This window comes from Arctopsyche grandis, chromosome 10 (assembly GCF_051622035.1).
Source record: "Arctopsyche grandis isolate Sample6627 chromosome 10, ASM5162203v2, whole genome shotgun sequence".
NCBI lineage: Eukaryota > Metazoa > Arthropoda > Insecta > Trichoptera > Hydropsychidae > Arctopsyche > Arctopsyche grandis.
In genome coordinates this window covers 12,171,324-12,198,827 of record NC_135364.1, presented here as the reverse complement: position 1 = coordinate 12,198,827, position 27,504 = coordinate 12,171,324, and the positions used below count along the sequence as shown (strand labels likewise).

Below are 27,504 nucleotides of genomic sequence, written 5' to 3'. Positions count from 1 at the left end.
ATTGACAATAGCGAACTATTTTTGTGCGAAAAATAATCCATCGAAAGCTGTCATCCATAATCCATCACTGATGATGAGTGATGACTTTATGCTTAGGAAGAATCAATGATAGTGACAACTTGTTTATGGAACAATCTTAATTTTAATTTTAAATCAGATAAAATTATAAAACGCGATCATTGATATATGCACATAGTGTGAATATATTTTAAATCTTGCAAGTACTTGAAGCTATAGAAATTCTCAAAAATTAAGTTATGTTCAAATTAGGTCAAGTAAAATTGGTTCAAAATGTGAGCTAAGGTACCAATAATGGTGAGTGATTTGTCTTCTGAATAAATCTTAATCATTTTTAAGCTCTTTCGTCCTTTTTGTTTTCATCTGGGAAAATAATTTGCAGGATTCTTAATTTTTTTGCGAAATTGTTAAATAATTTCTCACGATGAAGCAGCAATGTTCCAAATTACTAAATTAAGATGAGTATAGTATGTATATGCATATTATTGATTTCATGGACGAGTTATAATTGGTGAATCAATCAGTTGCTGCAATCAATACATTGCGAATAAAAATTGCATGAAAATAAGGTGGTACGTCCAACATAAAAAGCATCAGTTCTAGAATTCGAAACGTGACTTTAATAAAATTTAAGCGTATGATTCCATAGATCAAACTACTATTTCGTTGTTTAAAAAAATAATCAATATATCATTTAGTATTGCAGCAATAGGCGAGATGGATACTTTCAACTTCCGTTCGCATGATTCGATAAAAAATAAGAACAAAAAAAATGCAGACGGCCTTGCGAAACGACCGAAACGATCAAGTCCCATGATCTGGTTGTGCAATGGATGATGGTGATGATGATGACAATGACGAAGAAGCGAAATAAAATACGATTGATTCCGAAGATTATACGGACACCTCGTACTTTCGAAGACCATTATCGAAATTGAATTTAGACCACAATGCACAGGCTGCAATCACACGTAATAGACAGATGGTGCAAAATTCCTCAGCAATAGTACTTCTTGTAAGTTTTCACACACATATCATCATCCACATTACCAAAGAATATTGTTTCATTTTCAAAGATTACTTCCACATAGCGTAAGTGTACAAATCACGGGTAATGTTTTCTGAATAATCGACAAAAAACAAAATAAATGCAATATTGTTGTGGTGGATGTGTGCTTAAAGCTTAACATTAGGTCGTGATCGAATCGTTGCGCCGTTGTTAAAGAAATAAACAAAGATAAAACATTCAATTACATGTGAAAGAAAATGCATTACTGTGCAGCGATGCACAAAAAAAATGTAAACAAGCAAAGCAAAAGTTCAATATTAGCCGTTGTTTAAATTACTACGTTGCATTGAAAAGTCATTACACAAATCGACCACAAATTCATCTTCTTTGTAGTCTCGAACATCGAAGCACGAATCTTTTATATGTATGTATTTACAATTAATTGAAATATTGCAGGGGTTTGCAAATGAGGCCAGTTTTATCAATGTTTTCTGTATCATCAATAACAGACTTATATGAGTTTTGTACATTTTACGTTACAAATTAATTCAATTTTGACACAAATACATTGCTCATATTGGGGACAACATTACATCTTATTAATGTGGTGCTGGAGATGGATGCTATGCATTCCATAGACCGCAAGAACGAACATATCCATCCTCAGTGCTGGCAGTTTCGACAATACGTAGAAAATTTATTATTTCTTACTTTAGTCTTATTGCCAGGAAGGATGTGGAGAGTTTAGAGAAGCTGGTAGTCACATGAACACTATAGGGAAGCCAAACGAGAAGACGATCTCGTTCGACGAGATGGTTAGATCAAATTAAGGAATTAACGAGATTGTCCTTAAACGCTGCTTTCAACTTGGCACAGGACCAGGAAGGGTGGAAGCGGATTGTTCACCGGATCCCAGATGATAGAAATGACCACACAAGGAGCAAACGAGAAAGAAGAAGAATGCGAGCCTTGCTTTTGAATAAGCTTTGAAAAATCGTCAAACCTCATACTATGGTTATTCATAGATGTATTTAAGTTAAGATACGTTTCTTATACATATAAGTAATCCACTTACAAACAGAGAATTCCAATCTCAAAACATTATAAAAATGTGAATCTGTTCAGAACCCCCTGCTTAGCAATATATCTACATACATATGTACTATGTGTATGTCATAATATAATTTTAAAGTAAATTAAGCAATACAATCTAGTTTTATTGCAGGAAAATCCGTAAATTGGGTTGACTCACCTTGGGTATATCATGGGGATAAACTCCATTCTCTCTCGGTGGCAATTTGGGTGGTTTGTCGCCTCTTCTCTGTCCTCCGACCTGAATCATGATTTGTTCCCTTCCATTGTTGACCATGCCATGACCATTGGTGCCATTGACTCCGTTAAAACCGGAACTTCCGCTGGAACCGGAACCGTTAACACCGTTTCCTGCAATACTGTAAGGATCCTCGTCTGGAATGGGAATGCGTGGCCTATTCTTAATATCCACCATTCTTTGAACTGAAAAAAACAAACACAAACGCTCAAATGACATTGTAAACTTGATAAGTATAACCTTTCGAGACGGATATCCTACAGCGATTTGAAAAAAAAAACATAAATCCCCTTTACGCAAAAAAGTGTCAAAAAAACCAAATCGAACGTATAAATTGTCACGTAGACATGATTTGCAATCACCTAAAACGATAAAACCGACATGCCATACCGATAAACCGGATCGATTTTAAAATTGTAATAATAATTTATTCGCACACCTTCAGAAGAAATGATTTTTAATTGTTGTGTAATTTATATGGTGACTTCGACGCGTGGGTCGAGATCAAACACTCGTATTATATTTACAACCGAACATAAATTATTATCAAAATAGTTTCTTATTGTTATAATAATTCACGAATATTATGTTAAATGGCACAACGGTGAGTCATAAAAGGTTCTAAATATTGAAAAAAGTGAGAGCAAAAACATTAAACAATGCTTGACGAAGACAAATTAGCATTTCGAGTAGGTCTGTGTTTTTGGCGAGTTGAAAAAATGCGCACTAGACCGGGAAATGGGCGTTAAATAATAAGTGTCTTCTGGGTAATGATTGATTTTAGGCAAATTAACGACAATAAATATTATAAAAGGTTAATGCTTTATTTACACATTGTAATTATAAAGCAATCAATGTTATGACGCGAGCGGCTGCGCAACGTGGCGAATAATTTAGATTTAATTACCGAATTATATGTAGTACTCTTACACAAGAAGTGTAAACGACCGTAAAAAATTGCGATACTCCAATCGTATAATACGCTCTATGATCCATATCACAAAATTATAATATGATTTGATATTGCACATTCAAAATGCTGGCAAATAGAGCTTGACATTTTCTGTAGGAATCACTCGGTGTGACATCGTCAGTTTTCCGCGAAAGGTCAACAGCATTTCTTACCGATTTACATAATAGTTTAACCATCGTTAGCTTTATAGTATTACTTAACGTACACGAGAAAATGTGTATGGACACGTATGTATGTATGTACATATGTACATTTGTGCTGTTGTTAAATTTACAAATATCATGCTAGCTTAGATCATCAATATTTATTGCAATAGCGTAAGCTCTCGTGTAAAACAATAAACTCAAAAGAGGATTATTTGATTGCTAAAATTAAATAACGTTGAATTAGCATATATGCATGCTTATTATTCATATGGAAATGAAAATTGTATGAGCAGACTATTTAGAAAATAAAATAAGCTCATTTTACATACAATACAATTGAAATTTAATTTTAAATTTAAATTTAGTTTTCATATTGGAATAGTTCATATTTTTTTATATCAAAGTGTAAGCAATTTATAAATATTTTTAGCAAACATTAATGCAAACTGATTTTTATCCAACTCGAGAGCATCTGAAGCGATCTCTTGCTGACAAATTATCACCTTATCCTGGAATATCAAACGCGCTTGCAAATGTAACAAACAGTACTTCTAGTTTGCTTTTCCAGCATATGTACATATGTTTCTAGAACTACTAGGACAATTGTCTGAACATTTTCTGCATAAGTGAATCATGCATAAGTATCTACGAAGTGATGTTAAATAGTTGGAAGAATGTTTCTATTTCAAAAATACTGTTACATGCGCTCAGTTGTCGGAAGGTTTTCAAAAGACTTTATTGCTGATGAGGTATTATATTTTCACGGTAGTCACTAAGACGTGTCTTTGATACAAATTTTGATAGGAACAATGTCCTATTCTTGTCGTAACGACTACACAACATCCTAGACCGGAATTCTCAACTATGTACATTTCCCTTTTACTATTGCGATCACGTAACTAACTTGCGAGAGGTTAACGAGAGCACACGGACGATCTTACGACTTTAATAGCCCAAACTCACCGTGCGATATGACTTTAAATACAATGTCAAGTTCACAAGAGGCACTTTTTCATGGAATATTTTATTACAACTAATGCGTGATACAAAAACAATACGCACGATTGATTGCAAGTACTTATGTACATACCGAGCGTGTATAATTATTCGATTTAACAAAAAGATTCACACATTGATAAATGACTCGTTAAATGCGTTCAATAACAAACCATTACGCTTTGCTTGTTCAATGAAGAATAAAAACTAAAAAAAATACGATAAAAAGTGTTTTATTCAAACGAATGGAAAAAAGCTGTAAGACTTAATTAGCTTAGTACATACATGGTACCGACGTGCATTTGAGTATTAAAATACATATACGCGTTATATTAAAATTAAAAATTTTCGTATTATCACGTTTATTCAGATACGTCAATCATACATACCTATATATATAAGTGTATTTTTCAAATTTTTTTCCGACGAGCTTATACGAAAAAAGAGCACTTTTCGATGTTCCTTTTTATTATTTTTAATTACAGCCACTCTTAGAGTGCTAACTCAGAAACGTGATCAACACCAGCTTAGTATAAACGTGGTTAAAAATTCATTATGTCTGTAATGCGATATATTTCATTACGTAAAATTTAATTAGTAGGTAAGAAGAGCGCTCGTATAGGAAAAAACTGACAACCGGAGTTTTGTTGTCGAATTTTTCGTATAAATTTATGCGGTAGTAAATTTCGTTTACGTCGAAAAACGAGGGCGCCTACTTGAATATGTGAATATTTTTTTCGCAATTCACTTTTACTTGTTTGTTAATTGCACAGTAAAAAAGAACAACTTCCGCTTGCAAAACGGTCCAACAATATTTATGTAATAGTGACAAAGTTTGAATTACACGTTAAAGGGGTTTATATATTACATATAACACAGGTTTGTAGGTTGTTTCACAGTTCGTGCTAAATGTAAAAATAACACTATGTATACATATGACTAGAACAATTGATAAAACACACCGAAGATCGTTTTAAATCATTACTTAAATATACCTAAAATGTGTAGGAATATTAAAAAAAAAATCCTAATATCAAACACCAACTGTGAGCTGTAAATCCCTAATGAGTGAACATGATTTAAGTCAGTCAACTGTATAATAATTTAAATTAGGGGCTATTAGCTAATTATCTATTGATCCCTTAGATATAATAAAATGTAGGATAAAACATAAATTTAGTTTGCATTATTTGGCCAATCTACATGTTTATTGAAATCTATATATATAAAAAGTATATTCATTGCAATTAGATTTGCTTACAGTCAATAAATACAAACAAACAAAAAGGTATTCTATATTAATATTTACAACAGTATACAAAATTTGATAATTTCGTGCTCATCTTAACGAAGTTGGATTAAAAAAATATGAGCCGTTGAACGCATGTAAACCACATGTAAGTATATGTTTGAGGAATAAAATGCTTTCTAAATATAATTTTTTAATTTTTTCTTACCTGGGGGTAATTTTGACTTGAGCATGTCCATAGCGACGACGTTGATGATTAACACCCAGATGGGGCAATCAAGCACGTCTGGTTCGGACTTGACGAAGGCCACTGCGCTCAAACATTGAGCTTCCAACTTCTTTCTGTCAGGGTAAGCTCTTCTCAGCTCGCGGCTCACGTTCGATTGGAACTTTTTCATGTCGAAGAGCTGCAAAATCGAGAAAGTGAAATTCAATAGTGTTCGCACTTGTTTCTTGTGCGGTGTGCGAAAATTTCCATTTTTCATTTCGCTTATACGCAATAATGACACGAGAAAGCCGTTAGCCTGACAATGGATTTCTTAACTGAAAAACACATTAGTGCAAACCGTCTATGATATTAACGGATGAAAAGGAAAGTCATCCCAAGAGATTTTCGCAAAAAAAAACAACGCTTTTGTGCTATACGCATTTCAAATACTTAAAGCGTTTCACACAATTTTACTTTTCAATCGGAGCTTTAATTCGTTTGATGTTTTGTGCCCAATAGATTTAATTGAAATTCACCATGTGAAAATATATTCGAATTTGTACGTATGTATGTAGGTCAAATTAAATCGTAACAAATAAAAATTCGTTCAATAAACATTTTTTTATGTATGAGGGGGGAAAACTTGCCGTAAGCACGACGACGTCTGGATGCAGACTCATTTAAAAATAATGAAAAGCAACTTTCTGTATCATTGTGAGAACTCACGACACGTCCCCATTGTGATAATACGATTCTAATGAACTTAACAACAAAGAAAGTCAAGAGACAGACAGTGAAACTTGCGTTCGGCACAAATATAATATACACACGCGCCGCCAAAGACAAGACAGGGAAAAGATTTTGACCTACGATCTTCTAGGTCGACTATCTTCCTTGAGAGACAGCACTTAAGAAATTCCGATCTTGACATTTTAACCGCTGAAAAATAAGACGTCTTACTTTCACGGAGATTTTTTCATAGTCATCGTAGTCAAAAGTAGAAGTTATAAGATTGGATGGAAGGGAATTTAATCGGAGATTGTGTAATAATACTGCTTGTTTGCTTGTACATACGAGTATAACATCTATATACATAATGTCAGTATGTTTCTCAATACAAATCTTAAGATTTAAAAAGACGACGAGGGTCAAAGTATATTTATATAAGTATACACATGTTGGTAGAAGAATTCTAAAACATTTTTAACTAGCCAGAATGCGGCATTCTTATACAGGAAGGAAGGTGCAAGAAAAATACTAACCTCCTAAAGACAAACTAAGCTATGAGCTTATATTATTGTCGATTTCTGTCAAACAATTAAATGCTTAACCTAATGAGCTAATACGTGTCTATTATATGTACATACATATACATATGTTACAGTCAAAGTGTATCTTTAGTTGATATGTATGTACATATGTACATATTTCAACTGGTGATTTAGGTAATTTATATTCGAATACAATTCAACTAGTAAATTATATCTCGACAAGCGCGAATACACTTTCAAAAATGTACACCAGTTGTAATACATATGTATAATATTTGAGTTTTGACAGCTCTGATGTTTTAACGAATACTTTAATTCAATAATGCGCTAATATTTGTTAGGTATTACGAATAAGGGTTGTGAGTACCGTATTATAACAAATCTAAAAAAGTGTTCAAAATAAAAAATGTGACTTTCCAACTCAATTTGCTAGTCGAGTGACGATTTTACGAAAACCTAACCTCTCCATCTTATCTGGTATCAGCTTATAGTTGAACTGTATTTTCCGTTGTAATATATTTTGACCAGTTGGAATGTAATTCGACATACAAATCAACTTACGTGGGCTAGACGGAATACTAGTTGTAATAAGTAGTCAAAATTCTAGTTGTAATAAGTAGTCAAAATTTATTACAACTAGAAGATACACTTCAACTGCAATAATATACATAAGTTTTGATACTAATCAATTGGTTTATAATCTATGCATTTTTCTATCGTACCCAATCGATAGATAATCTTGGTATTATTTTCTCTTTTTTCAAGTTCCATTTAAGATTTTTTGTTTTTTTTTTTACCAGAAACATAATTCAATAGTTAATGTATAATGCTATAAACTGGTGGGTCATGGTTTCAATCTCCGACCTGGTGTTACTGGCCAGAACTTGGATATATGTGATTCCAAGTAGATCGTTTACTATCAGAGTTTATCAATTTATCCGATTTCATTGTTGAAAAGGTTTGAAAAAAATTGGCAACCTATCCTCAATTTTCAACATTATAATTTCAAATTTATAGTAATAATGCTAAAAATTTATATGAAGTACACTTGTACAAATTTGGAAATAGGTGTCGAAAAAAAAAAATTAAGTAATAAATCACAATGTTGATGATTTTTGTTATTAATTCTAAGATCTTGTATAAAATATCAATATAATACATAGGTAAAATATTACTCGTTATTAATAAAATTGGGATGACGTGATTATAAACATTTAAAATGGAAAAAATCGGGCATTATCTTAAAAGAACATTAGCTTTAGTATTCATAATTTACCATAATTTCGCTAACATTTCAATTTAAAATCATATTAAGATTTTATAATCACCTATTTCCTTGCTCTACTATGTGTTTTTACATATACATATATTGTTGTTCAAATTATAATTCAATTTAATGCCAAACTTAAGATATGGCAATTTGATTTGGTTTGAACACATCAGCCACACACAAATCAGCGCAAGCAATTTACTAATTTGATTTAATGTATGGTTATTTCTGTCGACATTTAAAACATAAAGTGTAGGGGAGAAAAAACAGCGTTTCGAACGTAGGTAGGTCGATTTTTAAACTCTATAATATATAAAACAGCCAAATTACAAGTGAAGAAAACGCCGCTAACAAATTGACCCATTAATTTTGCGAAAACGAGACCACAAGGTATTACATACGGGTTAAATTGAAATACTAACAAAAAACATAGTAATAATGAATGGAAAAAAGCACGTTCATGATTCGTGCCATTTTTGCCAAGATTGCCATTTGAACGGTCGTGACCGTGTGATCCTATTATTTTAACACAAGTGCGAAACTAGGAAGTGAAATTAATTGGGGTGAAAATTTTGTTTATATTTTTATAATTAATTATGTACCTTGACAATTTTTTCATGTTCTACAGCTTGTCCTGGTAATTTAAGGATATCCTGACCGATGGAGTTCTCATCGTTTGGTGCAGCTGCAGTACTTTTCACGTACACGTTACTCTTTGAGTAACGCCTGATGAGAATGTTTCCAGCATCGTCCATTTTAATTTTAACCCCCTGCAAAATAGTAATATAAATCATTACAACGTTCATACAATTATAGAATTAAAACATTTCGATTCAAGGTGACAAGGTGTGGTGTAAAAAAAATTGAAATGATCATATTATTATATCTCAGAATCAAATTAGCCAATTGTTTATAATGAGATTTTTTTTCAATGTAATAAAATGTTATATTTAACCGATCTCAATTAGCATTCTGTAAAAACCAATCTAAATTACTGTTGTGTGCCGTTCGTAATTATCTATTATATATGAAATTTAATATAGTTTGTATTACTTACATATGAAACCCGATAATTATTTAACATTATCATTAACTTAGTGTGTTTTTAATTTATTTATTATTTTGTTTACCTGTCCTATGTGTCTTTTGATGTCGTCTGTCTTGTGATCTCGCATCGGATTGTCAAAGCCGCACAAACCAATCCTGCAATCAAAATTAAATGATTAGTATTCAATTTATAGTCAAATTTGAATATTTACATTTGGAAAATGTCAAACATTCATCATTTATGTATATATATATAATACATATAAATAAACGAAGGCCTCTTCCGACGTGAAAAATGGAAGTATCGTTTTTCCACTGTTTAACGATCAAATCGATATTTCATGGGAACGTGGTTTTTCTTGTATAAAATATGAGGCAATTATAACTAGCTTTAAATGTTTTTTCGTACTCGTTATTTCCGAATAGTTTGCCATTGAAATTATATGTACTAAAAATAGCAATCGGGTCACGCATTCCACTAATAACCAACACACGCTCAAATATGTAGTTTATTTTTTTTATTTTTTGCGACAACAATAGGCGGAAGTCAAACGGGTGAAAAGAACAGTTCAATCTAACCACTTTGGTTATAAAAACGGCATCTTCAAAAAGAGGATTTCCGCTGTTTCTACCTGTAAATCATTTGACCGGTGCAAACTTCCTGCAAGTACAAAGGAAATTCGGAAGCTCAGAAGCGTCAAAAAGGTATGGACAGAGTGCGATTGAAAAAGAAATTGCTTTTGAAATTAAATCGTCGGTTATCTTTGAAACATTGTTATAGCATCCTTCTTCTTTTTTTTCCATTCTACCATCTAAAGTGATGATTCTACCATTAAAATATCACTATTACTGTTAGAGTTAGTATTATAACTAGTCACCGGAGTCTGAGGGGCCGTGTATTGTTCAAAGGTTGTAAATGCATTGTTAAAGGTTTGCCGAACAATGGATAGCACTGTGACTATCCTACCTCTAATTATAACGAGTATAGAGTATACAAATAGTACTATTATAACGATTCGTATGTATATTAAAAGCTATCTTGAAATAACATTATCAAGTACATTATGCTTATTTTAGCAAACATAAAAGGTAGGTTTAACTACTTTAACTAGCACTGTCTGTGATGATTAATGAAATTTTATGAGTATTGCCCGTATTTATTTTCTACAGCTTTTCTACAGGGTATCTTAGGCTTTTGACTCGTTATCTATAACGTCATTTCCAAATACTTCTTTGGAGTATTAAAGGGAAGTACGGACAACACTTCTATTTTATCGGAGCTTAAATTGTGGGCTACTGAATGCGTTCCAACCTATTGTCGCGATAATGTCTGCTTTTGGCAACTCGTCTTTTACAGAGGCTGTCCGGTTCCTTGACGCGATAGAAAAGACTTTGGACCTGTTAGATTTTCGTGTTCAGTGGCGTAGCCAGGATTTTGTCAAGGGGGGGGGGGGTTTTAACAGGTAAAAAGACAAGATAATTTATATTTAATTAATATAAAATCACAACATATAAAAATAAAGTAAATACGTAATAAAAATATGGTATGAACAAAATTCAAATAAAATAAAAATAATGAATACTTTAAAAAAGTACGAAATTCACAGATCCAATCTTCGCGTCTTTATTGTAAACATATCTAATATTTTTTCTGCACTAACATTTATATCCCTATGAATATTTAATAAAGCAAGTCCATTTAGTCGATTTTCCAACATCGTATTTCTTAAATATGTTTTTAGTCATCGTAGTGTGGAAAAACTCCGTTAACTTGTGGCTGTTATCACCGGAAGTATCGCTAGAATTTTTAGAAGTATGTAAATATTTGGGAATATTGAAGGATTTCAAATTGCAATTGCAGCTAGTGCGTTTTTTGGTCGATTTTCACTAGTACTTACATATATATTGCCACCACATTTCCAACTCTCCAGTTAGAATGCAAGGCCCACAAAATATATCTCGGTTGTAAATTTCCCCCAAAGTCTTAATCTTATTTTTTAAAACACTTGATGGTTGAGAGCTTTTTCCATCAGGAAGCAAACATTGGAACTTTTCAAGTATATGTTTATGTCCTAAAATTCTGTCATGGATTTGTGATAAAAAACTATCCAAAAATGGTACAAAAATTTTTAAACGAAAATAGTGCGATGGATTAGATTCCAGATTTGAAACAAAACTAGATTCTTCTATATTGAACTTTTTCGATATTTCTTTAATGTGAATATAATTGAAAATTCACATTCATTATTTTGTTTAAGGTTTTTTATTATAGATTCGACGGTTATGGCCACATCCATTGCAGTGAATAAATCTATATTTTCCGTTTGCAAAATTCTACTCAGTGACAGACTTATAGAAAACTGCGCTCCGCCAAGGGGGGGGTCCAGACCCCCCGGACCCCCCCCCCCCCCTTCGCTACGCCACTGGTCGTGTTGATGAATTAGTCAGTTTCATGAGGTTCAACACGAGTGTATTTGAATGATGAATAATTGATTTTTTTTTCACAGCGGTAACTTATTTGTTATTGTTATTTTATTATTAAATATAAAAATAGTAAAGCAATAAATGGCATTATTTTAGGAAATGCTTCAATGCCAGTTTGTTGATATATTTTTTGACAAAGGAATGAAACCAAAAGAAACAACTATTCACTATAATATTTACATACATATGGTTTATATGATTGTATCATGATGAGGGTATTTTTAGCATGTGAAGGTGCCAATAAATGAATAAAGTATCTCAGGTAAAGAAAATAATACTACAGCTAAGTGAAAAGCAAAGTGCACATTGATTATGGAGTCTGTAAAAGCTTAACGAATTCAAAAGACAAAGGGACGCTCGTTCTTCGCTTTCAAGGAATGTCAATAACATTTATGTAAATTAAAATACCGCAAAGAAAATCGCCAATTAGAATGTATTGTGTGCTATCTGATACGTGTGATTCGACCTTGCAACAAAATTTTTTTTGAACATTTATCCCCGCCCAAAGCAGCAAGCGGGTCACGATAATAACTGAACGGGCGCATTCTTTTGACAATTATATTTTCGAGACAACAATAAACGTTGCCGTGTCGAGGGCGACTTCGACGTTTAACAAACGCACTTTAACTGCGGAAAAATTGTACGTTGCTAACGAGCTCGCTTTTATATTATATTATTATTATATGTATATATGTGGTAGAACTTACTGGCCGTGCGGTACAATAATAATAAACGTCAAAATCGTTGTGAAATAAATTGTTTAACTGTTAGTCTATTTTATATTTGGGTCGATTTGAACACTGATAATGAATTTGTCGTGCAAGGCTCCATATATCATGTAATATAATACAGTTAATTAACAATGGATAGATTCATCAAACTAACTGTTTGCTTTTTAAGTACCAAAGTGAAAATTTAGCTCAAGATCAACACATTTGAGTCATATATGTACATACATGTATATAGTAAGGGCTCCGTCTACGTCGAATTAAGACAAATTTCCCTGTATAAACTAAGAGTTATTAGATATATGAACTATTAATTTGGAAAATTTTCTAGCAATCATCTTATGGAAACATCTGAAGAAAATATATGGTTTATATTTTTACAAATCAATTTTGAATTTCAAATAGCTTAAAAATGATGACGTCGTATTGTCGTACGAGTGTGTGTCACCTACAATATACACTTTAAAATTAAATGAACCCAAAATGATGAAACACGTGGTTGAAATATGGACCACTGTCAACTGATTTTTGTATCAAAATTATTTTCAGAAACTTAAACACTTCAAATGCCGATTTACTCAATATGTATTGAAATGTATGTATGTAAGTTGCTTAAAAACACACGAGTTAAATTTATCTGATATGAAAATTGATGAGGATTGAGACACTGGCGGATATATAATACGTCGAGTATCTATTAATATGGTTTTTTAAATAAATAAAATGTTATACATTTATGTAAATTACGCAATCTTTATATCGAGTATTTATGTATACGTATGTAGATGACTGAAAAATCACTGTGTTAAAAATAATCAATATAAAACCTCTTTAAAACCGCAAGCCGCTTTTGATTACTCATAATCATTTCCATTGTTGTCAAACGGCACACAATAGGCGAAACGAACTATCAGAATTGTACCACCCACGCAAATAATAATGTTATTTCACAAGGACTGCGAATTAGTATGATCTAAACGGAAATTACCGCATAAGGTCAAATAACTCGAATCAGAACTTTCTAGAACGTCGTTAATGGACGACGAGGCGATCGAGATAGCATCCATCAACGATCGAACAGATTCACAAAAATGTACTTCAATTGCATAAGGCAACGATGAATCGACACGCTAGTTATTACACCGTGTAAGTGGAAAAAGAAGATTCGTGGTGAAATTCCTTGAAGTTTCCTGCTGCCATTTAGTTCCAGTGGATTGTTCGAGAGACGATTAAGTAGTACACATTTCAGACAAAAACAAACATTCGTTAGAAGAAAAGGGGATTTGGCTAATGTCGATCGGTATCGGAAGCGAAAGAGTAAAGACCTTAAAAGCTTTTCGAATCGATCCCGCTGATTCATCGTTGGCAAATTACATTTTCCATTCACCCAGATAAACGAGACCGACTCAATTTGATACGACGATAACGAGCTATGTATCGGTATAATGAGGTGTAAAAAAGTGGAATCACCTCTCCATCATAGGTTAATAATCAAACGACTTTTAGACGCCTCGACTGTTATTAAATGGGGTTTTTTCTTGAAGCTTTTGACCACCGCTGGTGCACTTTTTGCTAGATGAAGGCCTCGCAACGACCTTGCTAGCGGGCTGGGTGGAGTCCAATGACACATACCGTTTTGATCGATAATAAAACTTATTGTGTATATAAAAAATTATAAAATTGAAAATGTGAATACGTCAAGCATTTACATACATACATTACATATAAATATATATATATATATATATATATATATATATATATATATATATATATATATATATATATATACATACATTTACATACATATATATATATATATATATATATATATATATATATATATATATATATATATATATATATATATATATATATATACATATATACATAGTGTTAAATCTCAATTTTATTTTACTATTATTTTCCGTGCATATATATATATATATATATATATATATATATATATATATATATATATATATATATATATATATATATATATGCACGGAAAATAATAGTAAAATAAAATTGAGATTTAACACTATAAAATTAAATTGAGTTTATGTTCGCGAATCAAATAGTTAGAAATTTATTGCCATTTTAGCATACGGTTGTAGAGCCAGTGCCGGTTTTAGGGGGAGGAGGTCGGGCAGCGGCCAAGGGCGCCGAGTAAGTTTTAATATTTTTTCTAGGAGCGTTTAGAAAAAAATGTCCGAGGGTGCCACAGGGTGTAAGGACGGCACTGTGTATTATATTCAATGTATTTATTCTTTAAGGTCATAAATTAGTAAGAATTTTGATTATTTTCCCATAAAATTACATTTGACATTAACTTATTTGTCATGTCGTGTAATACAACAATACATAACCTCTTTTCACTTCTAAAAGTAAAATGAATTTTTTATGCCATTCATTGATATTTATATGCCAAAAATAGTCAAACATGAAGATAAATATCTAAAGATTAATCTATCCAAAACGTCCTCTTTCTCTTCATGAGGTTTGTATTAATATATGTATGTAAATGTAGGTACATATAACGTGTTATTCGTGACATTAAAATGATTATTATATTTTTTCATATCGTGTTTAGGAAAGACTGTAATATACAGTCAAAACCTTGTTTATTACAGTATTTTTTAAACGCCATATTAAAAAAAACATTAAACGTAAATATATTGTAGCGAATTCGCCAATGATTTAATTCTGATATGATTTGAAAATTGGAACATAATTAATGTTATAACATCGTCCAGTTTACTAAAAATATAATTAAATTGAAATATAGCATCATCGGAATTTTTTTAGAAAATTGGGGAAACTGAGTTTCACCTGCATCAGGTCGGGTTTAGAATGCGTTTGCGAGCCGGTTTCAGCGTGATCTGGAAGTGCACGCTTCATTTAGCAATTGGAAAGTTGGCACAGCCACAGACCAAGAAGTCGGACAGACCAGAAGACATGGAATCGAGCGACAGGGTGTTACGCAAATACCGACCTCACCCGCCTGTCGCCGATATGAAGTGTTATAATAAGCCGTTGTCAGGAAATGAAAATTCAGGCGCGTGCCTTTCTGCACGCCATCCACTTATCTAACTATCGACTTTAAATCGGTTTCGTTTTCGAATCAAAAATAAAAGAAAAACAATACATATAATTTAAAGTATTTTTTCCACATGTCGATTCTATTGAAAATAGTTAGTTTCCGTAATAAACCGCATTACAGAAAAATCTTAGGTTGATGGTGTAACATTGAACAAACAAATTTAGCTCAATTTAGTTGATTTTCAAGCTAATAATTGCGTGTTTAAAGCGAGAAACTATTTTTTGGTGCAAACATACATACATATATAATTGAATGAAATTTTTTGCAAATTTTTAGATTTAATGCGACATTTGTCCAAACAATAGCCAATACGATATTGAATTGATGTTTAAAATTACATGTTGAATAAATAGTACTTAGTTTTATGATTTTATGGTTAATTAAACCGTTAAGGATAGTAGAATAAATCTAGATTAAATTTAATATAAAAATGCGTCAAATAAAAGATAGATATGTATATGTATCTACCCATATCTACATTTATTAATGTATATATGTATGTATATATATTAATAAACATTTTAAATGTACATACAAATTGTATATTGATTGTCTAAATGTCTATTAATATAAATAAAATATATGAAATATATACTTATTTTGTCATTTAAATTTGAAATGTACATTTGTTTTGTACATAAATATGTATGTGTATTAGTTTATTTATAAAATTTTAGATTTATTCGATAAAGATGTTAGACGCGCAGGTAAGCGTCAAACCCAAAAAAGCGTATCGTAGTCAATAAACATGCTCTAAATTTAGAAAATTATAAATGGGTTTTTATGCTAAATTTCTAGATTAATTTCGTTTGAGTCGTTCCAGATATTTAGACGGAGTCAATTTAAAAAATTCAAACCGCAAATCGTCCGTTAGATGATCGATTCATTGCCAATAAATAGCGTGCAGAAACAATAGCGTCGACCCACAAATCCCGGTTGTTATCCGCATTTTTTTATTTTATTTTAACAAACTATGAATAGACTTCTTCAGCGAAGGTTTTATCTCGACGAATCGTGAATCGTAATTTCCTGCGAATGCTAAACGCCCGTTGTGCAGACAAGTGGGTTAACCAGCGAAGGTGTTTCCTGTGCCATTGAAATCGAAAGTCGAAGACCTCTCCATTGGACCGAAGATGAAAAAAATTTACATACACGTCATGTCTCCCCCCATGAACATATAAAATAAATAAACCCGAAAAAATTTTTATACGTTCAATACATAACAATACGAGTCGAGCAACAATTTTACATAGTATAACAAAAAGTTTTCATATGAATTACATTCAAAGTGGCATCAGAATGAATTATTCAATACGATAGTATTGTTTACAAAGTGTAAAAGATGACGAGACGTGACCCTAGAAGTCGCGTTGGTAATAAGCCACGAGTTCAATGAAGCTTACATCCTATGGTCGATCTTGGCAGTGCTAGAGACCTAAGCCTTGGTCGAAACAATCATTGAGCTTCTCACATACTTTTGTGGACAGGATTCTCGCTTGATCGAATCAGATTTTGTAAGATTCAATCACGTCGAAAAAAATAGATAGAAATGGATAATACCTACTGTTGATTTTAATATAATACATACATAGATACATCTTTATCCTTTACGACATGTATCTCCATATGATATATAAACTACGACTATAGACTATACATTCATAGATATATAAACTACGACTATAGACTATACATTCATAGATATATAAACTACGACTATAGACTATACATTCATAGATATATAAACTACGACTATAGACTATACATTCATAGATATATAAACTACGACTATAGACTATACATTCATAGATATATAAACTACGACTATAGAAATAGACTTTTATTATTATCTCTGTTTTATATGCACTATAATTTTATTTTGTTTTTGAAGCTATTTAAATGTAATAAATATTTTATTCGTTTTACAAATTGAAAGAGAAATAAAATAGTCTTGATTTACTTTAAGATGTCTATAAATTATTTAGCTTTCAGAGACATCCTCAATACAGAGCAAAATTTCAATGCAATAAATATAAACCAAACCAAAATTTACTTTGCGTATTTCACGGAAAATTGTGTTTTTCTTTTATATACATACATGCATGATTTCTAAAAATGTCCTTTTCAAATATCTATATGTATGTAAGTATTAGTGACGTGTCGTGAAAATCTTGTTATTTTTTTTTTGCACAGCAATACCATCATGATCATCATCTACAGCCATTCACCATACACTACTGAATGAAGGCCTCTCCAACACCCTTCCATTCGTCTCGGTTTTGCGCAACTCTCGTCCATCTCACCCCACACATTTTCCTAATTTCGTCTACCCTTCTTCCCTGCAGTCTTCCTTTTACCCCTTTGCATTATCTCTGACACCATTCTAGCACTTATTTTGTCCACCTTTCGTCTGTTCTTCTAAGCCGTGTGGCCGGCCCATTGCCCATTTAGTCTATCCACTATGTCCACTACCCTTGTCATAATTCTCACCCACGTATTCGGTTTCCTGTCTTTCCTAGTTATGCCGAGCATATAGCGTTCCATACTTCTTTGAGTGCATTGAACTTTGTGTAGCATCTTGGCGTTCAATGTCCAAATTTCACATCCATACGTCATCACTGGCAAAAGGCATTGATCGAAGATCTTTTTTTTCGGGCAGAGTGGCATTTTTGATTTAAAAACAACATTCATTCGTTCTAATGCACTCCATCCTAATTTCATAAGTCTCTTTATTTATTCTTCTTTACTACAGAACTACTAAATATCAATAATTATTTACTACTATTTTATTATTTAATGAAATGAATATAATTAAGTAAAATAAATTTGATATGAGGATTTAAAAAAGATAAATAGATTTTTCCCCCACTGGTAAAACATTCATTCAAATGTAACTGAAAATATGTTATGAGCAATTGCTGAAGTTTTTCGTGATATTGCATCGGCGTTTCCGAGACTTGCATAACGTTGCAACGAAATGAAATGACTGCAGAACAGAAATTATAACATCACCCCATTGTGTGCAGGCGGGTGTTGACTGCAGACAGAAATATTCGTGATGCAATTGGCAATGGGCGTCTATCTGCACGGTTGTGACTAGCTATTCGGCATTTTGCGAAATTATAACGCTATAAGTATTTATAAATTCCCGCAAAATAACGGAAAAAAGGCGCGCACACATTGCTGCACGTTTGACGATTAGATAAAAATTTTAAAGAGACCGTCGGCGAAGCGCAAAAATAGTCTTCGGAGAAAATTCTCATGACGAAATGTTACACGCGATTTGATGAGAACCGATTTTGTGCGAACACCATCAGATTTTTAATGTGAGAAAAAATAATTTCACGCAATCGAAATCATTCATTACTAAAAGCGAATCTTATTCATACTTTTCAACACAATCAGAACATGCAAATGATGTAAATGCAATTTGTTATCTCGATGAACTAGCAATACTGATACTGAAAGTAAAAACAATCGTAATACATACATATATTATATTAATACCAAGTTTTAAAATTTACTTTGGGTATTTCTCGGAAAATTGTGTTTTTACAGTGACACGTACTGCTGTATAATATGCATGGATTTTGTCTGCTATTGCAATTACGTCTACGCCCATACACATTAAGAGCGAAAACACACTGAGTGGTATGGGAAGTTCTTGGCTTCCTACGTGCAAAATAAATATTTTTGGGAGGTCGCACGTGTATGCATATCCATATGCAACCGACAAGTTTCTTCTAATTTTCTTCAAATATGGGATTCTCAAGCAAGGATAAATACAAGGATAAAATATCACCGAAAACACTCCAGGGGGTAATTTTTGGGACTATGTACCATAAATATGGTCTAGGGGTGCTGGGTTTTTTCGTATGTTTGAAAGTATCTAAAAAAGAACACGTCCCACTCAGTGTGTTTTCACCCTAAAGAACACATGAATGTGTCCTTATAGAATGTACCAAATAATACTTTTCGTACTGCTGTTTACATACAGTTGCCGGTCTGTGATGAATGATAATGAATAATATGAATGATAATGATAAAACATTTTCATTTATCATTCGATCTGAGTTTTTTCAATTAATTTTTAAAAATTTAGAAGAATCATAACAATGAAACTTGTAACAAAAAGGTAGAACGAATCACAGAAAGTTTATATTCTTTTTATATACATATATGTACATTTCTTTTACATAAATACATGTATAAATTTATTGTTATTAATTACACCTATTCGTAGTAAAATTCGTGTATATATATTTATGTACTATTGTATTGAAAATATCTACGACCGAAACCCACTAATGCATATTTAGATTGATAAATATTTGCTGTGCGCTTTCGTGATCATGAAAATAATCACCAAAGTACGCTTTTTCATTATTGTCATAAAAAAAACTCGTCGAGACGTCGAGAAAAGAAAACATTCAAATAGGCTATATGTAATATAAATTAAGCAAACGTATTGAGCCATTACAAACACCTTACATTTACATTACAACAAACTACGATTAAATTCGAGATAATAAAAATTATTCTATATACATTTATCATGGTTGGATGCATGCGATCGAATCGCAAGGCATAAAACCAAGGACGTTTCAACAGCCGTCTCTGCAAATTTACAGTCACAAATATAAAATATCGAATCGTAAACGTGCGAAGACGAGTCTCGAGCTAAACTTTCGACAGATAGGGCATTCAACATTCAAAGTGGGGGGACGGACTAAATGGCTGTCGAGTGAATATCAAGTAACAGTCGCCTGTCTGTGTATTGCACTAAAGTGCATTCGAGTAGTTGTAAAATGGAAAGACAGTGCTCTGTCGCATGAAATTTACGGCAGGCATTATTAAAACTCAAAGTTCATTCCGTTCACTTATTCGTATCTATCTATTTATCTGGCTTGTCGAGATTTTCTAAAGCGAGAAATGTTTCTATACTCTAGAGATGCACGCGACATGCAAAAACGTCTTTAGAATCATCACTGTTTCGATGGCCTTCGACTTGAAAAATGCAAAAGACACGCACGCCGTGTCGACGTTTCATGATACAAACAGGTACATATGTATGTGCGTTATTCAAAAGCAGAAAGTGTTTATATATTCATAAAAGAATTCAATGGAATAATAAGAGCTTTAGATGAACCAATATATAATATTATAACACTTATAAAAAAAACATAATAGGCAGGTCCTAACTTAAAATTTCTTGCAGAAATGACAATAAAAAATAAGCGGGTATGAAAAGATTCATTTATTTTATTGTTGTTACCATTGTTTTGTATATTTTATTTCTTAAAATAATTGTAATAAACAATAGTTTCATTTATTATGGTCATTTACAAGAATTTAATACGTTTTTCTGACGGATTTGCCGCAATATTATAATAAACCGACTCTTTCAACAGTATAAGTATTCTTCCTAAAAGCAAGAGATAACATATGGATTCATTATTTGTTTTCCGGATAGGTACTATGTAATATCAAATCTTCCGACAAAATTTGTCATGTCACTTATTTACTACATACATATAACATATACGACGTATGAATTATTAGCTTCATATGTACATATTTCCTTATATTAAACTCTGCGAAATTTGAGTTAAGCGTATTACCAATACTCAAATTTATAATACGATGAAAAATTAATTCATATGAAATATATTATATGTAATATATTGGAAGAAGTGGACCAGATTGTGCAATAACAACAGCAACGAATAATGCAGTGGCAGTTGATATTGACAAGATAAAACGCTGTTCGACTTGCAGTGGGTGTATTCATCATCACAACTGTCATCGGCCAGAGCGTGTCGATTTAGTCAAAGAGGAAAGTGGCGCGATCGTGAACACTGTCGATCTGTGAACAGGGCAATTGCGGTCGGATAATTGTATACTATGTATATACACATGCATATGTATATACATTTGTAAAAGTATAGTTTGACTATAATCGTGACCGCAGCTGGCGACAGGGGCGGATTAAATGGCCTTGCCATGCCCCGGACATACGAATGTATAAAACAATTTCAACACAAAAAATAGATCACAATAAAAATATAATCAATTAAGAAGCCATACAACACATTTCGATGTAATAAAATAATGTTGTCCGATTCTAGTCCACTGCGATACAACGTTCCAATTATATCATGGAGTTGCTGTAACGAACTGGTAACATTTCATCTGTTGTCGATTAGTAATTAAGTGACGCAATTGATTGCCGCAGTACGAAATTTGAACAAACATAACTTTCACCTATTGTTGAAATGTCGATAAAAGATGCAAAAATAATATGTAAAAATTCCCGCAGGCGTCCTAGTGCGCTTATTATTACGTAAAAATATAATATATAAACGTACATACATATCTACTTGAATTAGAAACGATGATTGTAGGCATAAAATTTAATGTTTTAAAGTCTACATAGGATAAATGATACGTTTGAAGGCACTTGATGAATTGATCGTTGGTGAAAATCGTGCCAATTTAACCAGATGTGAATTTTGATACACCGAAAAAAATTGGCTATAAAATGATCATCCTTTTTTACTCGGTTGCTAATTCGATGATCATATTTTATTTAAAAAATAATAATAACGATCGTTGACTAGTTTTCCCTCTTAGGAGCCTCGGTAAAAGAACCAGTTTTTATTTCTAACCAAAAAAATCAAGATTTTTCGTTTGAGCCGTATACAGATGGATTAATCACTGTAAAATCATACAAATCGTATTAATAAATCGGTTATTGATTTTATGTGATTGTTTTGTTGTTAGGTTTAGAATAAGTATGGTACTTAATTCTAGTACGAATCGTTTGTTATTATATCCGTTGTCAATTTACCGAGAAGGTCGTCTACTTTTAGTTTAATTGCAGTCTCGTTTACAAGAAGCTGCCATTTAAATGCAACTGAGCTATGGAGTGAGTGCTACGAATCGAGCTTTGATGTGATTATAAATAATAATTGTTGCGCTCTTATAAAAATAATAACTGTAGTTGTTTTATCAATTTTGTGAAGAAAATAAACATCGTGACCTACGTACATGTACTTTATAACTACAATATGTAATATAATACATGCACAAGTATAATATATTCATATACATATTTAAATACGTCATATATTCAAATAAAAACTCCACCTACATATGCATATGCTAAATTTTGATGAAGATTTGAGCCGACTTAATAGTTGAGATGAATCCATTAGTACCATCAATTCTTACTCGCTAAGCATTGTATATTCTTTTTTTCCTTTCCGTCCTATTTAAAAGGCAGCAGGAAACCGTAAAAAATCTTGACAAGCCATCAGATCAAGTTTGTCAATTTATATATGTCATTTAAAAAATAAAATTCCGATGATTAGGTTAGCCAATTTTCTTCCAGCTGGTTAAGCTCGTGTACGGATGTATGTATGTATGTTATACATAAACAAATTTTAAGCCATATTTTCCATTATACAAATGAAATTATAGAGACAATTTATTTTTAGATATGTGTTTAATACTTCTTATGATGAGTACTCACAATTTATGTTTTGACTGAAAATTTACCCACCCGGTCTAAGGTTGCTTAAACTAAAATTACTAACATTGATACTGTTGAAATCAAACGTTCTAGTATTGTATAGAAATACTTGAAAAATTGTCAAAAATTTAAATGATGGTAAAAACATATGTACCTTTACATACATATGTAGTTGCTGATTGAATGTAATGATTTGATCATTGCGCTGGAAGTGTTCGCTAAATTCAAATAATTTTTTAAAAATAGTCAGTTTTGCTCAGTCTAAAATCGATATCAATGGAAACAAACACAAGCAGACACTCGTTAGATCCGGGACGAGTATTCAAATAATTATCGCGACAATCAAATCGTAATAATGAACGACCGGTTTTCGAACTATCAAATGCCCAAGACTACAAACGACTTTGACAATTTTTATGATAAATTTCTTTCTCGATTGCTAGTCTATTTTTTTTAAAATCTCGTTTTCTGGACGACCTAGACCTTTGCTCTGTACACGAGCATATATTATACACATATATTTGTTCACTTTCGTTCGCATGTCTCACGTCCGCGTGGTGTGTCCGTCCAATTCATAAACCGCGTGACATAATCCGGACCATTTTCTTTCTTGTGAAACCGACCGTGCCGGTTTCGGTTACACGTATAGGCAGGCATACGAACGGACACTTGTCGTAATGGATAACTCATCTCGCTACGTGTATTTTCAGTCGTTTTTATTTTTTACGAATTTCGGACATTTTGTGAGGGAATTGTGCAACGGTCACCTACCGAGTCGTGTTCGGCCAACATTTCTTTGATCACGCTTGACATTCGACGGTTATAAACTGGGTCGAAGCTTTTGCAAAATAGGCGAATTTTAAAACCAAATGCAGCATCTTGTGTAGGTATGTTTCGCCAGTGGACTAATACATTTTTCAACTAGCGTGGGTTGACAGGAAGATCAGATAAAATATAAAGCAGTCGACCTTCGATCATCCGCTGAAGTTTTTTTCAGTGCAAAAACGACATTAATAGATCGTCCTTGTTTTGGAGCATTTTAGCTCGAAATATCATTGAACTCCATATAGAAAGAGATTACCAGAAATACCAGTTTGAAGACTGTTTTTTTTCCTTTGCACACTATACTTATATGGTAAACAAATTCGTTCCAAAACATTATAGCAGAGGAAAACAATTTTTTCTATGTACATATACACATTATAACACTCTACTACTGTTTGCCTATTGTTATTTATGTTTTTAATCGGCTTGTTTCAATACTAAGGAGATAATAACACGACCTGCTGACCCTATATTAATGAGATTTTAAGTTATTGTAAACGTTGTATAGACAGCTTAGCACGTTCAATTTAGAATATTTGACATTCTAAATTGGGCTATTGTTTGAAACTAACCGGTTTGACTTTGACGTTACGGATATATGTTTTAATGTTTGACTTTGACGTTACGGATATATGTTTTAATGTTTGACTTTCGCACAGTAAAAATACTACATAGATATGTATGTATAATAGATATATCCAATAATAAAATAAAATTGTGAATATTTTGAGAATGTAATTTAAAAAAAAAACTTTTACTATACATAGTAGCTGTCAACCTATGAAGGTTATGAATTAAACAAAAGGTCAGAAGGCAGTCGTAAATGAACCATCTTGAAAATTGGTCTCAAAAAACAATATGTAACGTGCAGGATATGAAGTCATTGGGCGCTAATGATTATTTAAGACCTTTATTTTCCGCTTACGAAGGTCGTCGAATGAATTTGAATAAAAATCGTAATATTTTACTTTCGCTTGCAAATATCACAGAGATGACCTGAAACAATCGCACAGAGCAAAAACTCTTCCTCTAACATTGAAACAATAAAAAAATCATGCAAATTAAATATAGTTACATAGGTTCATTTAACTACGTCTCATAATATAAATGTCATACACACATAATGTTTTTTTTTTCGTAGAGCGTTTAATGTTTATTGATGCAATTTTTTACCATTTAATAACGCACAATGTACTTAAATACAGTTCGAGTCACGTTTTCGGTCGTAAATTTTGCGCAAAATATCGTGTTAGTCAAATTAAACTAAAATTATTTATCGCTATACAGCAGCCAAAACGACTAGCATATATCACAATATCTCAATGTTTATGTGTGTATTTTCGAATTTGCATTTTCATTTACTTGCCCGTATAATACTAGCGTTCTATTATTACCCAAATTTGATAAACGATAATGAGACCAGTTGTTAAATCGTATGTATTATACTGAGGTATGTGATAAAACGTAATATTCGCCTTTAGGCTATATACCTACATAGATATAATTTTAATTTAACATGAAAATGAATGATAAATATAGATGCGAAACTTGACATTTAACACTTGTGTAAGAAATAAGAATAAGTGAATTATGTATGTATGTAGTATGTACCTACACAATGTTCTCAAATGCTACTAAAAAACTAGTAGATGAAAAAAACATTTTACTATCTAAATACATGCCTATTTATAACAAATCAATGGTTAGAAAATAATATCGAAAAATTTAATAATGGAAGAAATTATTCCCAAGATTATATATTGTATGTATGTAATATAATATACAAGAAATTGGGTAAATAAGTTTGTGGAGGCTAAGCAAGTAAAAGTTGATGTAGATAGATAAAGGCGGATGATGATGATGGCCCGTAGAATATTTTTAGTCGGAAAAGCGTGAAAACTCTCGTAGAGCGCATCTCGTGGGAAAACTGCGTACGAGCCGCGTCTCAACGCAGAGAATAAATAAGAGATGAGCCCATTCTGTACTTCAACACCCCGACATAACACTTGGGCACATTACAATAATGAATTCGTGTCGTCGATCAACAGATAGTGGTAGTAGAAACGTGAAGGCCTCCGAGGAACGGATTCGTTTTCTCGGAAACAACGTTCATTTTGTTCCCGCGGCGCTCCATATATTTTAATGGGCAACCGAGCAGCCCCTTAAGTATAAATAAATAAATAAATTACACGTTTACGGTGGGTGGACACCTCTAGGTGGTGTTGGTGCTGTTTTAATTGGCGTTAGCCAATGTGCATAAGTACTTTAGAAAACGAGATCATAGGGCGAGAAGCGTGTGCTCCCATATAAAGACCAGCATTACATCATAGACGATTTTCTTCGAGGGTCGTTTTCTCATTATCTTTATAATTGAATAGAGCGCCATTTTCGGAAGCAAAGTTTGAACAAAGGAATATTTAATGCATATCCGGTGTTGCAAGTCGCATAATTGAGTTGGCTTATAAATGCGTAATCTGGTTTGATTTGTTACGTGACCAGAGTGCGTTGTTGCGAAAGCTGTGACAATATAGGTTAGTTGACTCATTGCTTTTCTTTTCCGAGATCTCAATACGTACGTAAATAGTCATTTTTCAGTTTGTGACATTGCATTTTATGTATGCAACCCGTGAAATGTTTTGCAATGACTTTAAATAGCCGAACACTCATACAAATGCATTCGATGTACATACGTCTTAGAAAGTACAATGAAATACGATATGCACATAGATTAATTTTAAATCGATTTCATGTATACGAATCCTCAATTAAATGTGTCTATGATATTAAAATGAAATTGTAAATAAAATCAGGCGTCAAATAAACACCCAACTTGATGTTGAAAATGGCTTTGTTTTATTATATTATAGTATGGTGCTTGACATGATTTAGCAGTCACGGATTTCCTTTTGAGCTTTATTTTCAACGACCAGATCCAGTAGTGATAAGAAAATCGAACGCTCAGATCGTGATTTGTTTGATCTGCTGTTTCATAAGCGACGTAAGCACAGACACATACTTTATAATGGGAATAAATTTGTCAATATTTAATATGCGAGTTTCATAAGGTGGTAAAATGTCGATCGAAACCTTCAACTATATGTGTATGGGCGTACACATAGTTTCACATAAAGGATCCAACATACAGTTTTTCATGTTATATTTTTATTGTATTTTTCGAAAAATGATTCTATGCTTTTGTGAATTGAATCACTATTACAAAACTACATGAGTCCAAATGATCAATGAAAATATGAAATCATAATTTGAATGTGTACTTCTAAATATGTCGAATTTTCTTTAGAGAGTTGGG

General features: G+C 32.3%; 1 protein-coding gene across 2 annotated transcripts in view; it reads right to left on the bottom strand.

The window, feature by feature from the left end:
- The window catches only part of exp (expansion), a 97,228-nt gene that overhangs the window by 23,211 nt on the left and 46,513 nt on the right, over positions 1-27,504 (bottom strand). For both annotated transcript variants that reach the window (XM_077440383.1, XM_077440382.1), the window contains exons 4-7: positions 9,601-9,673; positions 9,073-9,240; positions 5,930-6,128; positions 2,280-2,542 (exon numbers count right to left, since the gene is read on the bottom strand). In XM_077440383.1, the coding sequence (XP_077296509.1) occupies positions 2,280-2,542; positions 5,930-6,128; positions 9,073-9,240; positions 9,601-9,673 (703 nt within the window). The remainder of the gene's footprint in view (positions 1-2,279; positions 2,543-5,929; positions 6,129-9,072; positions 9,241-9,600; positions 9,674-27,504) is intronic.